This window comes from Coregonus lavaretus (assembly GCF_964263955.1).
Source record: "Coregonus lavaretus genome assembly, chromosome: 1".
NCBI lineage: Eukaryota > Metazoa > Chordata > Actinopteri > Salmoniformes > Salmonidae > Coregonus > Coregonus lavaretus.
Genome location: NC_139988.1, coordinates 35,861,858 through 35,881,981, shown reverse-complemented (window position 1 = coordinate 35,881,981; position 20,124 = coordinate 35,861,858). Strand labels below are relative to the sequence as shown.

The window sequence follows — 20,124 nt, the reverse complement described above, 5'->3', positions numbered from 1 at the left end:
AAAATCTTTGGAGGGAGTTGAAAGTCCGTGTTGCCCAGCGACAGCCCCAAAACATCACTGCTCTAGAGGAGATCTGCATGGAGGAATGGGCCGAAATACCAGCAACAGTGTGTGAAAACCTTGTGAAGACTTACAGAAAACGTTTGACCTGTGTCATTGCCAACAAAGGGTATATAACAAAGTATTGAGAAACTTTTGTTATTGACCAAATACTTATTTTCCACCATAATTTGCAAATAAATTCATTAAAAATCCTACAATGTGATTTTCTGGATTTTTTTTCCTCATTTTGTCTGTCATAGTTGACGTGTACCTATGATGAAAATTACAGGCCTCTCTCATCTTTTTAAGTGGGATAACTTGCACAATTGGTGGCTGACTAAATAATTCTTTCCTTTACACGGATCAGTCGTCCTGGTCCCTTTGCAGAAAAACAGCCCCAAAGCATGATGTTTCCACCCCCATGCTTCACAGTAGGTATGGTGTTCTTTGGATGCAGCTCAGCATTCTTTGTCCTCCAAACACGACGAGTTGAGTTTTTACCAAAAAGTTCTATTTTGGTTTCATCTGACCATATGACATTCTCCCAATCCTCTTCTGGATCATCCAAATGCACTCTAGCAAACTTCAGACAGGCCTGGACATGTACTGGCTTAAGCAGGGGGACACTGCAGGATTTGAGTCCCTGGCGGCGTAGTGTGTTACTGATGGTAGGCTTTGTTACTTTGGTCCCAGCTCTCTGCAGGTCATTCACTAGGTCCCCCCGTGTGGTTCTGGGATTTTTGCTCACCGTTCTTGTGATCATTTTGACCCCACGGGGTGAGATCTTGCGTGGAGCCCCAGATCGAGGGAGATTATCAGTGGTCTTGTATGTCTTCCATTTCCTAATAATTGCTCCCACAGTTGATTTCTTCGAACCAAGCTGCTTACCTATTGCAGATTCAGTCTTCCCAGCCTGGTGCAGGTCTACAATTTTGTTTCTGGTGTCCTTTGACAGCTCTTTGGTCTTGGCCATAGTGGAGTTTGGAGTGTGACTGTTTGAGGTTGTGGACAGGTGTCTTTTATACTGATAACAAGTTCAAACAGGTGCCATTAATACAGGTAACGAGTGGAGGACAGAGGAGCCTCTTAAAGAAAAAGTTACAGGTCTGTGAGAGCCAGAAATCTTGCTTGTTTGTAGGTGACCAAATACTTATTTTCCACCATAATTTGCAAATAAATTCATAAAAAATCCTACAATGTGATTTTCTGGATTTCTTTTCCTCAATTTGTCTGTCATAGTTGACGTGTACCTATGATGAAAATTACAGGCCTCTCTCATCTTTTTAAGTGGGAGAACTTGCACAATTGGTGGCTGACTAAATACTTTTTTTCCCCACTGTACCATAGTAATATCTGACAAAAATATCTCCTAACAATGAAGCAGCGAACTTTGTGAAGACCAATACTTGTGTCATTCTCAAAACGTTTGACCATGACCGTATACTCTCGAAGCATTCCTTATCAAGCCTTTTCACTTGCTTATTTCTCCTTCCTTTGCTGTCATGTTGTAGTGGCATAATACTGATATATATATATATATATATATATATATATATATATATATATATATATATATACAGTGAGGGAAAAAAGTATTTGATCCCCTGCTGATTTTGTACGTTTGCCCACTGACAAAGAAATGATCAGTCTATAATTTTAATGGTAGGTTTATTTGAACAGTGAGAGACAGAATAACAACAAAAAAATCCAGAAAAACGCATGTCAAAAATGTTATAAATTGATTTTCATTTTAATGAGGGAAATAAGTATTTGACCCCCTCTCAATCAGAAAGATTTCCTTCTCCCAGGTGTATTTTATACAGGTAACGAGCTGAGATTAGGAGCACACTTTTAAAGGGAGCGCTCCTAATCTCAGCTTGTTACCTATATAAAAGACACCTGTCCACAGAAGTAATCAATCAATCAGATTACAAACTCTCCACCATAGCCAAGACCAAAGAGCTCTCCAAGGATGTCAGGGATAAGATTGTAGACCTACACAAGGCTGGAATGGGCTACAAGACTATCGCCAAGCAGCTTGGTGAGAAGGTGACAACAGTTGGTGCGATTATTCGCAGATGAGACCAAAATCGAGCTCTTTGGCATCAACTCAACTCGCCGTGTTTGGAGGAGGAGGAATGCTGCCTATGACCCCAAGAACATCATCCCCACCGTCAAACATGGAGGTGGAAACATTATGCTTTGGGGGTGTTTTTCTGCTAAGGGGACAGGACAACTTCACCGCATCAAAGGGACGATGGACGGGGCCATGTACCGTCAAATCTTGGGTGAGAACCTCCTTCCCTCAGCCAGGGCATTGAAAATGGGTCGTGGATGGGTATTCCAGCATGACAATGACCCAAAACACATGGCCAAGGCAACAAAGGAGTGGCTCAAGAAGAGGCACATTAAGGTCCTGGAGTGGCCTAGCCAGTCTCCAGACCTTAATCCCATAGAACATTTGTGGAGGTAGCTGAAGGTTTGAGTTGCCAAACGTCAACCTCGAAACCTTAATGACTTGGAGAAGATCTGCAAAGAGGAGTGGAACAAAATTCCTCCTGACATGTGTGCAACCCTGGAGGCCAACTACAAGAAACGTCTGACCTCTGTGATTGCCAACAAGGGTTTTGCCACCAAGTACTAAGTCATGTTTTTTTTCCCTCACTGCATACATACACAATATATGCCATTTAGCTTTAATCCAAAGTGATTTACAGTCATCATGCATACATTTTCACCACAGCATCCTTAGGCATAAAAAGACCATTCAGTTCCTCCCATCTCCCTAACCTGTACCCATAGGGATGGATAACAAGGAATAACACTAAAGGGGCAGTTTGAATGAAGCAGTACAATTCCTACAACCAATAGCAGGAAGGGTTGATAAGTCAACAGAAATTGATTATTTCCATTCTAAGCAGTCCATGACATTTGTTATTCTACTCATTGCGCAATAAAACTGTCAAACACAGTCCAATGTAAATCTGCAGTGTTCTCGGTCCATTAATTTTAATGCCCACCCCCATCTCTCTATACGCTAATCACAAAAATACCAAGGGGTCTGAGGAAGTTCTAGCTCATGGGACAATACAATTAGCTGAGGATTGATGGCTGCTTTTCACTGTGATACTGTGAAAGCAAGTATGTGCGTCTTTGTGCAAACAAAAGAAGAAAGAAAAAAACACACTAGGTACCCTGGAAATGATCCATGATTTATTTCCCCTCACTGCGAAATTGTAAATCACCTTCACATTTCAGAAAACCTCTGTGCTTTATTCTGTCAGATTTGGGTATTGGCGGAATAGCCTGGGCCTCCTTTTTTCCATGAGTTTCCTCAGGTTATACTGATATCATGTTGCAACCCATTACCGGTAAAGCTGGGCCCAGGGGTGGGGAACGGGCATCCATCCTGCCATTCATCTCACCATGGCCCCTAGCCCCTGGCTCTTCCACTGCCACGCAGAAAAACACTCACAAATAACGATTGTATAGAGGCATAGCCACGCCCGAGGTAGGGTCAGTATGACCTGACACAGGAGAGGAGGTGAGGTGGGGTGGGGTCAGGTGGAATGGGGGGGGGGGGGGGTGCTCTCCTCTGGAGGATTTTAGTCCATTACTGTCCAGTATGAGAGTTACATCTACATAGTCCAGCCCAGAAGACAGTAGTCAAGACAGCTTAGATAGAGCCGTTTAACTAGAACTCAGGAATGTATTTCTGGGAGCGGAATTTGGGCGACAAATGCACTGCATCAAAAATACCTTGAAATCCTTAATATTGTTCGTTAAAAAAAATGACAATTTATTGTGAGAACAACATGCTGGTTAATTAGCCTCTAGTGCCTCCAGGCGTTGGATAATGTACTGTTGTAAAACATTGTTTTGTCCTTTGCTAAAGTGTTCCCAATATATCTTGAATGGATTTAAGGCAGGTTCCTAATTTCTTCCATTCAATCAGGACTAGGTTGGAATAATGCCATTGAAACAATGACTCAGGGATTAAAAGTCATTTATTTCCTTGCCCAGGAGGGGAGCTGGTTAACACTACACCAGTAGTATTCCTTTATATTCAGGACCAAACATCCTCACTAATCAAAACTTGGGACTTCTCACCTAGATCCATATTATAACCCTATATCTACTGAAACTAGTTTCTTCTAAGCTGCCTAGACAGGTTGCATGAATTCCTAAGAGCAACATCTACATCCAGTACCCACTCTCGTCTTTGACTACAAGGTCTCTTCATCTTATTGCCTGTAAATGTTGTTGATCTACAGGTAACTGACAAAATAAAGGAATCACCAACATAAAGTGTCTCAATAGGGCGTTGGGCCAACACGAACCAGAACATCTTCGATGCACCTTGGCATAGATTCTACAAGTGTCTGGAACTCTATCGGATGGATGTGAGACCATTCTTCCATGAGAAATTCCATAATTAGGCACCACTACAGAATCACCTATAAGTGTTTAATTGGGTTGAAATCTAGTGACTGAGACGGACATGGCATATGGTTTACATCGTTTTCATACCATTCAGTGACCATTCGTACCTTGTGGATGGGGGCAATGTCATCCTATGGGCATAGCCACGGTAGCCAAAATATTGGCCAAAATAATGACCAGCATTATTATACATGACCCTAAGCATGATGGGATGTTAATTGCTTCCATCTGTGTGGAAGCACCTGCTTTCAATATACTTTGTATCCCTCATTTACTCAAGTGTTTCCATTATTTTGGCAGTTACCTGTAGATAGGACCCCACTATAATTGCATGTCGGGTATTCTATTTAACAAAGACACATAACCAGAGACAATCAACACTTAAGAAAATATCTAAATGATGTGAGAGTTGCCTAGTTGGAGCAAGCCCATTGGAATGGGGCCATGGTGAGATGGATGGCAGGACTGATGCCCACCCCTGGGCCCAGCTTTACCGGTAATGAGTTGCAACATGATGAGACTGCACCATGCATGAGACTGCAAGATGTCCTGCAGGGATCAAAGGCAAGTATTAGCTTTCTGCGTGAACATGTCCAGCCACAAGGCAGACAATCTGCTCCTCAAAATGGAGGAAGGAGAGGCAGATAGGCCCACTGTTCTTAAATCAGTAAGAGAGGATGGAAAATGAAAAATAATATGTATAAGCAATTTGATGGTACAACCAGTGTAATTTACAACATAGCAAAAATACATGTAAAGTCTTCATAGCCTTTACATAGCAATTAGCATGGTTTATGATCATGAACCAAGACAAAAAAAATTATGCTAACCCAGATCCTAAACCAATGAGAGCCTTCCAATTATGCACACCTCTATGCCCATATACCATTGTTAACTCATTATTTATAAATGTGTTGGTCCTGAGATATGGGCACACTGAGATATTTTCCCCACTCTGTCAAAAAGGAGCATAACTGCCACGGCTCGGCCTGTGTGCAGGGCCATACATCACGCGGCCTGAAATCCCAAAATAATTATATCTGTCGCCGAATGGATGCGGAAAAACGCAGCAAATTAGTAGCTTGGAAGAAAGCATTTCGCTAAAGGTTAATATGTTTTTGGATCTGGACGCCTGAGGGTCCGGACAAATTAATGAGGTTGAGAAGGTTCCAGAAGCGGATGGCATTTGCCATGAATTCCAATGGCAGATGAGAACAGTCCAGTACTCAGAGGGAGAGTGACGAGAAGACCATTACAAAGTCCACTGTACAGTGATAGTTTAGGATAGAACTGTCAGTCCACTCAGATAAGGTAAGGGAGGGAAATCTATTCAATGATAGAGTGATAGAGAGACTGTGGAAGCCCATCTTACTTACTGACAGAGTGGTAGAGAGAGTACCACTACTCTGTGAAAGGGGGATGATTGACAAAAGGGAGGACAGAGTTCCATGACATAGTGACAGATGTTATAGGGGAGAGTCTAGAGACTGAGAAACTCCCAATACTATTCTGTGGGTTCAGCTTTGAGAGAATGAGTAGATATTCAGCCACAATCCTGTTTGTTGACTGAGAGAGAGCGCGCACGCGAGAGAGAGAGAGAGAAAGAGAGAGAGAGAGAGAGAGAGAGAGAAGAGAGAGAGAGAGAGAGAGAGAGAGAGAGAGAGAGAGAGAGAGAGAGAGAGAGAGAGAGAGAGAGAGAGAGAGAGAGAGAGAGATCTGCCTGTCTCTTCCCACACATCAAATAGTTGACTCTGTAATAACAGATGATGGATGGATAGAGGGCAAAATAGTCTAAATTACATTAATCCCATAGAGACCCAAGCCTGCGGGTTAATGGCCTTTCTCTCTAATAAGAGGGTTGCGTCATCCCAGACAGAAGTCATGTCCAGTAGAAGGCAGAGGCCACAACAACAAGGTCGCTTTGTGCTATTGCTGCTCCTATTAAGACTTCCCTTCCTTGTTTGTCATGACACAAAATATAGTGTATCTGTCTCTCTGAAACCCCAGTCTATTCCTTCTGTAACGATGGCCCTTTTATTCTATCTATCAAAGCCGAGAGAGTACTGTTCACCACCCTCTTAAAATAACATCCAACAACTTACACACATACAATAGGGGCACACACACAAGCATGCACGCACACACGGAATAATACACACTCGCACGCAGACACGCATGCACACACATAGCACACAAAATAAATAGACCTAAGATGCTGTCCATCTCTCTCAGAAGTACTTTATCTGCACAGCTACCATTTTGAAGAGAACAGCAGTGTGTAGCATGTAACCTTTGTGTGCGCTCTGATGCACGTCACAGAAGTCCATTTCGTCTTACAAGGGCATGATTTCCTAATAGCACATAACAGCAGAGAGTGCCAGGGTTGTAATTCACATCTGTCATGACATGATTGCTATTTCTCCATCACTTGCCTGCAATACTTTTATTTATATAGTTGCGTACCATTTGGAAGATCCTTCTCATGTATTATATTCTAAGACATACAGTTCGCCTGTAAAATACCACACTTCGCGGGCGTAATATCAATTATTAACAAAGCGTTATCAAATGTGAAAAATAGTATTTGTCCAAGCTGTGCCGTAAGATTTTATATATAATTCAGACTGGGGTGCTACAGGCAGTGAGTCGAGGATCGGTCTCTCAGGGATCAGTGAGCCTTCTCCTACAGTACATGGGATGGGAGACATGCTGATATTATAGGCTAGGTATGGCAGGTTCTCCTTTAGCTCAGTCAAAAAGCCAGAGATTTACTTCACCTTGGGCAGAGCTGTCTTCACACCTGCTTCAACAGCTGAGATCACACCACAATTAGCCCACAGCTACCTTGACCTGACTCTAGAACAGGGTCAGCAATATCTTACTTGTGATAATGCTTGAAAAAAGAATACAGTGTGAAACATGAGACAACTGCCAAGCACAGTCCTAGGTAAGGCACTGCATAGCCTTGAGTTGAGACACATCCCAACATATGCTTTTGGTAAAAGATAGAGGTACTAAACTAAGGCCTTGACTCCTATTCTCAGTGTCCTCCACGAAGTATGCCTGTATGCCCGCTCCTAGGCTAGAAAAACAGAGAGGCATCAGTCACTCTTGACAGGTGGCGGACAGGCCTATGACAGCTTCATCACTGACATGTTCATCTCAGCGTAAACCAAACATGACGGAGCGGAAGCTGGCACGTATGGCTTATAAAGTGGGCTTCCTTCTGCGGTGGCCGGCCCCGCGTTTCTCAATGCACTAGACACCAAACAGCTGAGCATGCTTCTTCCTATCCTACCCTACAACAACACACATCCACTATTCATCACCCTCAATCTAAACACCTTCTGGTGGGGCTCCCGAAGCAGGGCCAATGTAAATGTAAATGTATTGAGTGGGCTCTGGCAAAGATGATGAAGGGATAGTGTACAGTCTAGATGGATGACTCCGCCTCTCCTCTCAGTGGCTGTGCGGAGTCACTCTCCCATAACCCCCGTCTAAGCTCTGCCATGGAGCAGAGAGCCACAGGGCTGAAGCCTGTCACAACCAGACATGTCACACAGACAGTGGTGTAAAGTACTTAAGTAAAAATACTTTAAAGTACTACTTAAGTAGTTGTTTAGGGGTATCTGTACTGTACTTGACTATTTATATTTTTGACAACTTTTACTTCACTACATTCCTAAAGAAAATAATGTACTTTTTACTCCATACATTTTCCCTGACATCCAAAAGTACTCATTACATTTCGAATGCTTAGCAGGACAGGAAAATGGTCCAATTCACGCACTTCTCAAGAGAACATCCATGGTCATCCCTACTGCCTCTGATCTGACGGACTCACTAAACACAAATGCTTCGTTAGTAAATTATGTCTGAGTGTTGGAGTGTGCCCCTGGCTATCCTGAAAAAAAATTTTTTAATAAAAAATGGTGCTTCTGGTTTGCTTAATATAAGGAATGTGAAATTATTTGTACTTTTACCTTTGATACTTAAGTATATTTTAGCAATTCAATTTACTTTTAATACTTAAGTATATTTAAAACCAAATACTTTTAGACTTTTACTCGAGTAGTATTTTACTGGGTGACTTTCACTTTGACTTGAGTCATTTTCTATTAAGGTATCTTTACTTTTACTCAAGTATGTTCAATTGGGTACTTTTTCCACCAGTGCACACAGAGTCAAAAAGAGAGAGATGGGAAAGGTGAAGAGGTAGACAGAAAGAAAGACAGGTAGAGAGAGGTTGAAAGAGTGCTGACTGAGGATGGGAAGTGTTGATAGCCTAACGTTGCACTCTGTAAGAGTACCCTGGCACGCACACTCTGAGTGGGTTGTTCCATGTCATGGCAGGAGAGAAAAGTGGTGTAACAGACTGCCCCAAGGGCAGGGCCCTGAGTCAGTCCAACTGTGTAGCAGAGCACTGCACTTAAGCATTTGGTGAGTGTGTCTCTCTTTGTGATACATTGGGGGTTCCATTAAGGTTGCATTGCCCTTCTGTGAAATGTTACTTCAGCCATTTCAATGACAACACCAAGAGAGTAGGATGGGTGTGTCTATGAGGCCCAGACTGCTTGCTGAAATACCAACCATTTAACCTACTTTTGAATCAGCTCAACACACGGATATCAAAATGTCTTACAGTAATAACCATTGAGAAATAATATGTACTTATCAACCCAGTTTGCTCATCAAGACCGTCTTAATGGGTTTTGGCTGACAGAGACAGCTCTCTATGCCAATAAGAAAGGAGGATGTGGGGTAGAGAGAAAGGAAAGGAGCCCTGTGCCAGAAAACTAGGCCCCCACCGCATGCACAGCTCAAATGGATCAGAGCCTACGCATGAACACAGGGCTTTGCTAAACTGCTGAGAGGCAAAAGGGCAAAGGACACAAGATGGCCCTTCACTTCCTCAGATGACTCACATAATGTAAATGAACACACACCCAAGCGTGTGTATTCACCTACAAGCACAGGCTCACACACACAAGCATGCTTACACGCAGGCACACACACATTCAATTAATGGAATACATTTATCTTCAAGATAACAGCAATTTAATCTGCATGATTAAAATGAGTTAGTGTAAATTATTGGTAGAAAACACATTTAATGATGATTCTCAATAGCTCAAGGTATGTTGTTACACATTGAAGACATGTGGTGTCCAGGGAAGATTATGATGATAGGGAAACAGGGAGAATGGGAATACAGAATTAAAATATAAGAAAATACAGCGGATATGGGGAAACAGAACGGTGAGAGAGCCATCCTCCAGAAGACTGCCACGGCTAGCCATCCTCCAGAAGACTGCCACGGCTAGCCATCCTCCAGAAGACTGCCACGGCTAGCCATCCTCCAGAAGACTGTCACGGCTAGCCATCCTCCAGAAGACTGCCATGGCTAGCCATCCTCCAGAAGACTGCCACGGCAGCACAAATGATGACCTATTCTTTATTTAGCAGCATGGTTATCAGCCAGGATGGACAGAACATTCTACTGTCCCATGTTTTGCCTGGATGAGCTCTACCAAGACTTGTGTATTCCTGTTGGGGTGTATTTTGGGGTAAAGTCTGGTCGCCCCCCAAGAGGTGTCTTCCTCCTCCTCAGTGGGCTATTTCTCTGGACTGAGCTTGGCCAGCGTCCCATGGCAGACTGGCCAGGCTGCTAGTGATTTAAGGCCCGAATTTATCATGCTGCCTGCTTGGCTCATCAAAGCTGCTACAGAGTAATAGGCTACAAACCACAGCACCAGTTACTGACCGTGGCTAGAATCAAAACACTTTGACATTTGTTTGCTCACTGATGTTAAACGGTTTGCAGCCAACTTACAAGAGGATATAGAAAGGTGTAGGAAGGGTAAAGGTGAAGGTGAGGTAGAGTGGGAAAAATTATAATCACTCCTTTTCAAGTTAAAATCAATTTGCATGAATGTATTTAGAACATATTAGAGAACATACAGTATTTAAGGCAAGTATATGCTACATTGCTAGGAATATTGATAGGCCTAGTAGAACATCTGTACATTAAGTTTCCTGGATGTCTTGTTCATTCATAAGAATGATTGAATTGCAAGATGAGGAAAGTATCAGATAACAAAATATCTGCAAAATAACACATAATAGATGTGTTATACTGAACATAATGATCCAGTGCAAGGCATATTTTTGACAGCAGCTTTGACATTTACCGATATGCAAGACACAGCTCCTAAGGAAAGTCTCCATTCTACACATTCTGATAAACCTATACATTTACATCATTTAGCAGATGCTCTTATCCAGAGCGACTTACAGTTAGTGAGTACATAAAAAAAAATCATAATGGCCCCCCGTGGGAATCGAACCCACAACCCTGGCGTTGCAAGCGCCATGCTCTACCAACTGAGCTACACAGGGCTCTATAAGAGCATGATAGAGATATTATACTGTATCTATTGTATTTAAGCTAGGAAGATGGGCTGCTCAACCAAATCACATTAATAACTTCACCACAAACAGCAGCATTTTATTATTCATAATGCCTACGGTAGATAATAGGTCAATACCTCAAAATTATCACCCTCATTCCTGTGTAGGGAATGGGATTTTTTTAAATGATGATCAGCATTTGAACTGGAGTTCAAACAATGATTCTGCTGTCCACGAATAATACAAGGTAGGCTATATTATGGTTGCTCCAGGAATTGTTAGACAAATTGTTTCTTTCTGCAACCTCGCAAAGTGGCAACGGTTCCTCTTCTCTAGGTTACTAATGTAAGCCTATAATACAATCAATCACGAGGCTGGGGCATTGCATAATTTCTTCAATGTCCGTATACTGTCATCAGCAAGGACTAAACACTTCTGTGTTGTCCCTGTTCTGAGTAAAGTGGCATTCCATCTCTGGAGGACAAGTGGAGCTGGGGTCTGCAAGCCAATCCAAAACATATTAACTGATCTCACATCTCGCAGCCATAGACATGCAGGGAGTCTCATCTAATCAGGCCTGCTTAAAACGGAATCATTATCAAAAGCCCCTCTGATAAAAAAGATACATCTCTAGCATTCAGCCGCTTTGTACTCCATCATCTTTGGGAGCAATGGGATTGCTAGACATGCTACTGGGCAGAGGGAGGTAGTTTCTATGTTCAGTTAAGGCTACCCTGGGTTGCCCTGCTTTAAAGAAGCAATGGAGCATCTCCTGGTGAAACATCTTTAGCAAACACCTTGTCAACTCTCCGGCAATTGGGATGTTACCCTGTGTCACATTGTATCTCTTGCTTATATCCATATCTATTCTATCCGATTTATAGACCATAAGCCATTTTTCACTCAATTTATTTTGTCATAGGGCATCGTCAATTATTCAAATTTTCCTCTACATATTGAACATGTTTCCTTTTCTGCACATTCATATTTAAAGGCTCTTCCCTCCTTAGGCACATTTCAGCAGGATAAATCAATGTGACATGAAGCTTTATTGAGACAGCTTCAGAGAGGAGTTACATCTAATGGCACTGCATGAGTGTATTTCTGCATTATGTTAGAGATGCAGGGTCAGAAGTATTCAAATTAATTAAAAATGTAAATCCAAAACAGCTTTATGATAACCACTGCTTGACTATTAATGATAAATCATTTGATTTGGCCATTATTACTGTTGCAGGGGAGCCATTTTCAAGGCTTGGTGATTGAGCAAACCTTACAGTAATTTAATGGTTTCACTCCTTGAGCTAGGCCTATAGCCAACTATCAATAACTGATAAAGATAAAATCAAATCAAATGTTATTTGTCACATGCTTCATAAACAACAGGTGTAGACTAACAGTTAAATGCTTACTTACGGGTCCTTTTCCAACAATTCAGAGTTAAAGATAAAAATATAAATAGTGACATGAGGAATAAATACAAAGTGAATAACAAATAACAATAACAAGTGAAAATAACATGGTTATATACAGGGAGTACCAGTATTGCATCGATGCGCAGGGGTATGAGGTACTGTAGCAATTTAAATATAGGTAGGGGTTAAGTAACTAGGCAACAGGATTGATAATAGAAGTAGCAGCAGCGTATGTGGTGAGTGTGAAAGTGTGTGTGTGTGTGTGTGTGTGTGTGTGTGTGTGTGTGGCATCAGTATGCATGTATGCGCTTGTTATATGTGTGTGGGCGTATGCAATGTGTGTGTATGTGTGTGTTGGGGTGTCAGTGTAAGTATGTGTGAGTGTGTGGGTAGAGTCCAGTGTGTGTGCATAGAGTCAGTACAGGAGAGTTAGTGCAAAAAGACCAGTTAAGAATAATATCTTGTTAGTCTAATTGATGAACCAGCTCTATGATAGACAAGTCTTGAGCCATGTCTGATCACCCAGCTTTGATTCAGCATGTACTTTGATCTAATTCCCAAATCTCTTAGCATGTTAAAATTCACAGCATGTCATATTTTGGAAAGCAGTCTGGGAAGAATCTCAGGATTCTGACTTTGGCAATGACTTTAGACGTGCATTACTTCTTTCAACATATCCATCTGAACATTGCAATACAAGCTATTGCATTGATATTTAATACCAATGACCAAAATATTTTAGGTTATGATTCTAGGAATATACTGATCAACATGATGCGCAATCAGATTTCAAGGATGAGCCGGCAATCTCAGATTTCACTAGTCTGGGGGTCACAATTGGCTCACAACTAGATCACCCCATCCCCACCTTGTCGGCACACATTCAAACACACACACAAGCAGGCACGCATGCACAAGGTATACTGTTGTACACTCTTAAATGTGACCCAAAATCAAACGGACAACACATCAGTTCATGTCAGTTGATGATAAGGTTAATGTTCACTCTTCCTGTACTGTAGCTGGATCTGTAGTTCAGTACATTGAATTGCCTAAGGCCTCATGACGGGGAATATGCCCACCAAAAATGGGAATGGGAATGGGCTCCCCTTCCTCTTAGACTAGAGGATTGAAGAGTTCCTAGTAAATCTTGTTTATAGCCCCCATCAGATCATAAATGGCTCTAATTCCACTTTGGACTGTCTAATCAATAGAATAAAGCAGCAGTAAATTACGTCTGTGAAACATAGGCTAACATGTTTGCATTTTACTTGAAAAACAACACACACGTTTGATGAGTAGGCATATTGTATGTTATAGAATCTAACAAGTGACAACATTTCAATTCAATTACCCAGTCTTATACAGTACAAACCACTGTCTATCAATACAATCCGAACTATAGGGATGCTTGTAACCACATCATGAGTGTGACTGATAGGTGCGCAATTCTGTTGAGCTGCTCCTCCAGAGTGATAAGAAATTAATCTGAATTAAGGTTGGCTTGAGTGAAGAGCAATCTAGCAGAGTGCCAGAAAACGATGCCAAAGCATGGCTGCTTGACACCCTGATCCAATATTCAATGCCTGGGACAAAGTAACATCCCTTTCAAATTGCATTACTGCTGAAAGGCCACCTGAACATATGCTCTCTCCATGGCAGAGGTCATCCGGCCAACAGGTAGACAAGTAATCCTTAGCAAATATACACTTACACACCTTCTAGTCGAGTCATTAGAATCGTGTTGTCTTTCTGGGGGTAGAAAATCCATCTAGAACTGGAAAATAACCAGATAAAGACTTGTGTAGGAACTGCACTGACTTTGTTGTTGATATTCTTGATTGTTTTATTTACATTTGGATTCAGAATGTACAGTGAGAGAAAAAGGTATTTGATCCCCTGAAGATTTTGTACGTTTGCCCACTGACAAAGAAATTATCAGTCTATAATTTTAATGGTAGGTTTATTTGAACAGTGAGAGACAGAATAACAACAGAAAAATCCAGAAAAACGCATGTCAAAAATGTTATAAATTGATTTGCATTTTAATGAGGGAAATAAGTATTTGACCCCCTCTCAATCAGAAAGATTTCTGTCTCCCAGGTGTCATTTATACAGGTAACGAGCTGAGATTAGGAGCACACTTAAAGGGAGTGCTCCTAATCTCAGCTTGTTACCTGTATAAAAGACACCTGTCCACAGAAGCAATCAATCAATCAGATTCCAAACTCTCCACCATGGCCAAGACCAAAGAGCTCTCCAAGGATGTCAGGGACAAGATTGTAGACCTACACAAGGCTGGAAGGGGCTACAAGACCATCGCCAAGCAGCTTGGGGAGAAGGTGACAACAGTTGGTGCGATTATTCACAAATGGAAGAAACACAAAAGAACTGTCAATCTCCCTCGGCCTGGGGCTCCATGCAAGATCTCACCTCGTGGAGTTGCAATGATCATGAGAACGGTGATGAATCAGCCCAGAACTACATGGGAGGATCTTGTCAATGATCTCAAGGCAGCTGGGACCATAGTCACCAAGAAAACAATTGGTAACACACTACGCCGTAAAGGACTGAAATCCTGCAGCGCCCGCAAGGTCCCCCTGCTCAAGAAAGCACATATACAGGCCCGTCTGGTGGTCAGATGAGACCAAAATCGAGCTCTTTGGCATCAAGTCAACTCGCTGTGTTTGGAGGAGGAGGAATGCTGCCTATGACCCCAAGAACACCTTCCCCACCGTCAAACATGGAGGTGGAAACATTATGGTTTGGGGGTGTTTTTCTGCTAAGGGGACAGGACAACTTCACCGCATCAAAGGGATGATGGACGGGGCCATGTACCGTCAAGTCTTGGGTGAGAATCTCCTTCCCTCAGCCAGGGCAATGAAAATGGGTCGTGGATGGGTATTCCAGCATGACAATGACCCAAAACACACGGCCAAGGAAACAAAGTATTGGCTCAAGAACAAGCAAATTAAGGTCCTGGAGTGGCCTAGCCAGTCTCCAGACCTTAATCCCATAGAAAATCTGTGGAGGGAGCTGAAGGTTCGACTTGCCAAACGTCAGCCTCGAAACCTTAATGACTTGGAGAAGATCTGCAAGGAGGAGTGGGAAAAAATCCCTCCTGAGATGTGTGCAAACCTGGTGGCTAACTACAAGAAACGTCTGACCTCTGTGATTGCCAACAAGGGTTTTGCCACCAAGTACTAAGTCTTGTTTTGCAGAGGGGTCAAATACTTATTTCCCTCATTAAAATGCAAATCAATTTATTACATTTTTGACATGCGTTTTTCTGGATCTTTTGTTGTTGTTATTCTGTCTCTCACTGTTCAAATAAACCTACCATTAAAATTATAGACTGATCATGTCTTTGTCAGTGGGCAAACGTACAAAATCAGCAGGGGATCAAATACTTTTTTCCCTCACTGTATTATCTAAAAGGATAAAATTATTGCGTGGAGTGGAGGTTCTCAGTGTAAGCGCCTTCAGTTTAAATGAATGAATGTGTGATAAGATAGGCAGTACAATAATTAGGATAATTCAGTAAAAACATAAAGCAAATCTAAACATTAAGGAAAAGATGCCCTTTTGAAATTGCGAACAATGTGTGGGAGGATGGAAGTGAGATTAGAGTTGGCTGCTGCAGCATGCTGGAGAAGTGAAATTTTCCTTGGGATATCCATCACTGGGGCTTAATGGTTTTCGGGAGCACTTGCTCACGAAATGGCATTCTTAAAATGGTTAATTAATAAATTAATGTTTAATAATACAACACCAGCAGTAGACAGGCAAGGGAATTGAGCGTGCATTTATTGATAACTTGATGTAGGCTCGGCTTTGTGTAGTTCAAGGATCAAAATAGACAATGTGATGGGGAAATAATATCTATCACTGGACTAATGCTTATGATTGCCTTTGAGCACAATGGAATCAATGTAATAAATTCCATAACACTAGGATATACTGGATGACATCTGCTGTCAAATGCTCAATGTACCACTATATGTACAGCTGTAGCTATGCTCTCTGGGTAATTACTAGGAGTGTATAAGGTTGTACGGCAGAAGGGAGAGTGCATATTAGAGAATGAAATTCAACACGAACTCAACACTTTTTGCAAAATGATTTACTCTTGCAGAAGTGCAGACACTTCGAGACGGTCCAGCATTAACAGAAGGCCTGCAGTCATAGGTACAAAGTTGGTTGATCACTGCAAGAAAATACCTCTTGCACAAATCAATAGGCTATGGTGATCCAACGACGGAGTCAAGGACAGCAGAGTGGATAGAACTTGGAGAGCATATCTTTGTTGTTTACCGATTTATCCAGTCTTAGCACAGTAAATAATCAACTGTGTTATACTGAACATGCATACTGGAGGTCTTGCTTATTGATAGCTTGACAAAGATAAGTCAATCCAGTCCAGCCTTAGTAATTCAACAAAATATGCTTTTATACTCTTCAAATAGCATCCCATTTAAATGAAGCTTGCCTACATAACTAAAAACACTTCTCCCTTTTTATTCCCTTCAAACTTCATTTGGATTTGCTCTACCGGAAGCCATTACCAATAAATGCAGGCAATCAGACTGTATTTCTGAAATAAAACACATGAAGACACACTTCCTGCTTAGTGGAAAAGTTGCAGAATATAACGCCAATCTATTGCAGCAGAGTTTTTATAGTGCATTCATTATGACACATGCAATGGTTCTTTGATATCTTAACATACATTTTAGTGTTTCTCCTGTATTCATTTAGCAGTGGCGCACCGCTGCTGCTAAATTTTTGCCGCCACACGCAGGGGGGTGGGGGGCTGGGGGGGGGGTAGGACATTTCGGGAAGGAAAAACACTTTCAGTGTAAACTTAAACGTCTAAAACCAGACAGACATTTTGTAGAAAAGATAATTGGCCTATATGTTTTTAAAATAATACAATCTTTTGAGAACTAGAAATCACCTAAATAAAACCTAAAACGAAACCAATAAAATAAACAATTAATTTATAATTAGTTTTGGCATGGCTGGATTACTGACTGGGCAAGCAGGGCACATGCCCAGATGCTCAGATTGGGCTCATCATTGATTTTGTTATAATGTTTGAGTATAAGAACACAAAATTGGAAAGAGAGCCTGTGACGCAACTTCTGCTTTTGGACATTAACAAGGCGACACTCCATCTTAACTCTTCCTCCACATTTACTGGATTGGTGCAGAAGAGAACCTCCCCTGACAGTTTTTTTTTTTTCTTTAATCAGGACCAGAAATAAATAAACGCTGCTCTTTTATGCCTGCTACGTTAAGTTAGCTCCATGGCATCATGTGTAGAATTGCAGAAAATGTGCTTTAAAATTGCAGCATTTTCTCAAAGCTCCATGGAAGAAAAGAAAAAAATGTAGCCTCTTTTTGATCCCGAAAAAATTGTGCTTATTGCTAATAGCACACCTGCCTGATAATATGATATGGTGACATATATAGGCTGTGGCAGGGCCCCTATTCCTGGAGTGCCGCAGGTACTGCAGAATTTTGTTCCAACACACCTGACCAATTGAGCTAATTGATCAGTTCAATGCCTAAATTCAACACACCTGGTCTTCCAGGTCGGTTAATTCAAAAACATGAAGTGGCATCGGCACTCCAGAACCAGGGTTGCCTACCCCTGGACTATGGTAAAATATTTTGGGGATTTTCATACATTTTAAAAGGTCACTGGAGAGGACCTTCTCAATGTCCTTCTATAAATAATCCCGGGGGTGCATGCCTCTGTGACACCCCCCCCCCCCCCCCATTCCGTGACCTTTGCCACCGCTGCAACAAAGTAGATCTAGGGGAAACACTGCGTTTCCCCTTGCGAATATGGAATTCGGCGTGAATGCTGATAGCAACCTTCCCTCAAAACCAAACGGTACAGATGCCCCTCAATAGATCAATCCATTACACTGGATCATTCATTCCTGCAGCTTCTACCCTTCCATAGGGGGAGTTACCAGCCGAAACCACAACAGCACTATATCCGTCTTTCATCCAAAAATAATGTTTAACTTAGTGAATTTCACATCTGAAACTGCTGTAGGACACATTACCACATTATACAACAATTATTCTCAGGATTAAGCTTCTATTACACAGGTTTTTAGTGTCTTGATTAAAAAAGATACAGCTAAACCGATGTTAACCACCCAATGAAGGTACATTTGACCTTTATGCTACATTTGAAACACAAAACCAGCCAATGTCTGTGAGTAATCACACATTAAAAGAAATAGTGATCAGTCACTAGCTTTTTCCAAAACCAAGCAGGAATTAGAGATAGTTGTGACTTACATGTTTTTCGGTTCACATGGGTCCGTGTGGGGGTGGTGGCAGGCCTCTCCGTGGTGTGCTCATGCGTCCACATTTGTGTGGAGTCATGCAGCACGGTGGGGTTAAAAGGAGAGGGGCTGGAGGTTGTAAAAATTGAGGTGGCAACTGGCGCAGCGGTGGTTGTGGTAATAAGGGGGCCTCGTGGTCCAGAGTTGCCCTGGCGTTGTGTGGTGCTGCGAGGCGTAACCTGGCTGCCTGATGCACCACCCACCCTGGCTGTAGCAGTGGTGCCACCGGGGTGGTGGGCGACGACAGTTCGAGTTCTGCCCCTCACCGCCGTGACGGTGGTTGAGGTGGGGTTTGCCATGGTAGTAGTGGTTGTAGGGGTAGTGTCTGAGTTCTTGGGGAAGGTGCTGGGCTTGGAGAGATGGGGGGGAAACATGGGGTCCTGTCCTATACCCTTAGGGTCCACCAGGTCTGTGGGCACGTAGTCCCTAACAGAGCCCACCACAATCCATTTGAGCAGCATCAGGCTTAGTCCCAGGCCAATGAAGCCTATGAGTAGAGGGACCACACATAGCCATGTCTGCTGGCGGGGCCACAGGGTGCAGCCTCCAAAGCGCAGGGGCCCTGGCTCTTGGGCTTGGACCTGCTCTCGCTCCCCACTACCCTCTGGACACTCCTCCAGGATCACCACCCCCGATGTGACTGCTCCGGAGCTCTCGCTCATCCTGTACAAGGCTTAGCAAGGGTTAACCTTGGGGCCAGGCGCATGACACGCATGGGAAGCACGAGGCAGAATGCCAGCCAACAACGCCGGACACCAAGAAAGAAACACACAATGAGATGGTCACAAACACATACATACACAGATACGTACAGACAAACACTCAGACACACTCAGAGACGCACAAAAGAGGTGGAAAAATCCGATGTAGATGCGGAATGATCTTTAGTCCAGTTTGAGTCCTGTCCAAAAGCAACCCAGACTTCCAACTCCAAGGACAATCCAAATAGAATAGAAAGGAGACGGTGAGGGACAAACTACAAATCCGTCTGTGAAGACACCTTGACGCAGCACCTGCACACTCCTCTGTTGGCACTGATCAAACCCAGACCTCTCTATTTTGCACCCTTTCTCATTCCCTCCGTCAATATTCCAAGATGGGGCGTTTTGGTTATGGATGCTGATAAGAAAAACTTGCAGGGGTGGTTCTCATTCCCGCCTCTCAGCAGGCAAGGCAGACAGGATCCTGGGTTATCTGTCGTTCTCTCTCCTTAGCTGAGTCAGCTACCCAGCCCCAGAAACAGAAACCTGTCCATCCCATCAGAGAGAAGAGAGATCAGCCCTGGGTGCGCCGTTGCTCCCGCTTCAGACCCCTGCTGTCTACAACATCCCCCCTCACAAGGGATTCTCCTTTTATGTTTTGGAGCAAAACTAAGCCCACTCCCAGCACTCAGTTGCTTGCTATTCTCCAGTGGAGAAAAATCCAAAATCCATTGATGGCAACAA

General features: G+C 42.7%; 1 protein-coding gene across 1 annotated transcript in view; it reads right to left on the bottom strand.

Moving 5' to 3' along the window:
- Positions 1 to 19,341, bottom strand: part of LOC311131392 (pro-neuregulin-3, membrane-bound isoform-like) — a gene marked incomplete at both ends in the record, with an annotated part of 555,735 nt that extends 536,394 nt beyond the window's left edge. Inside the window, one exon of the mRNA XM_084164353.1 lies at positions 18,633 to 19,341. Coding sequence (XP_084020479.1) covers positions 18,633 to 19,341 — 709 coding nt within the window. The remainder of the gene's footprint in view (positions 1 to 18,632) is intronic.
- Between the last annotated feature and the right edge of the window lie 783 nt (positions 19,342 to 20,124).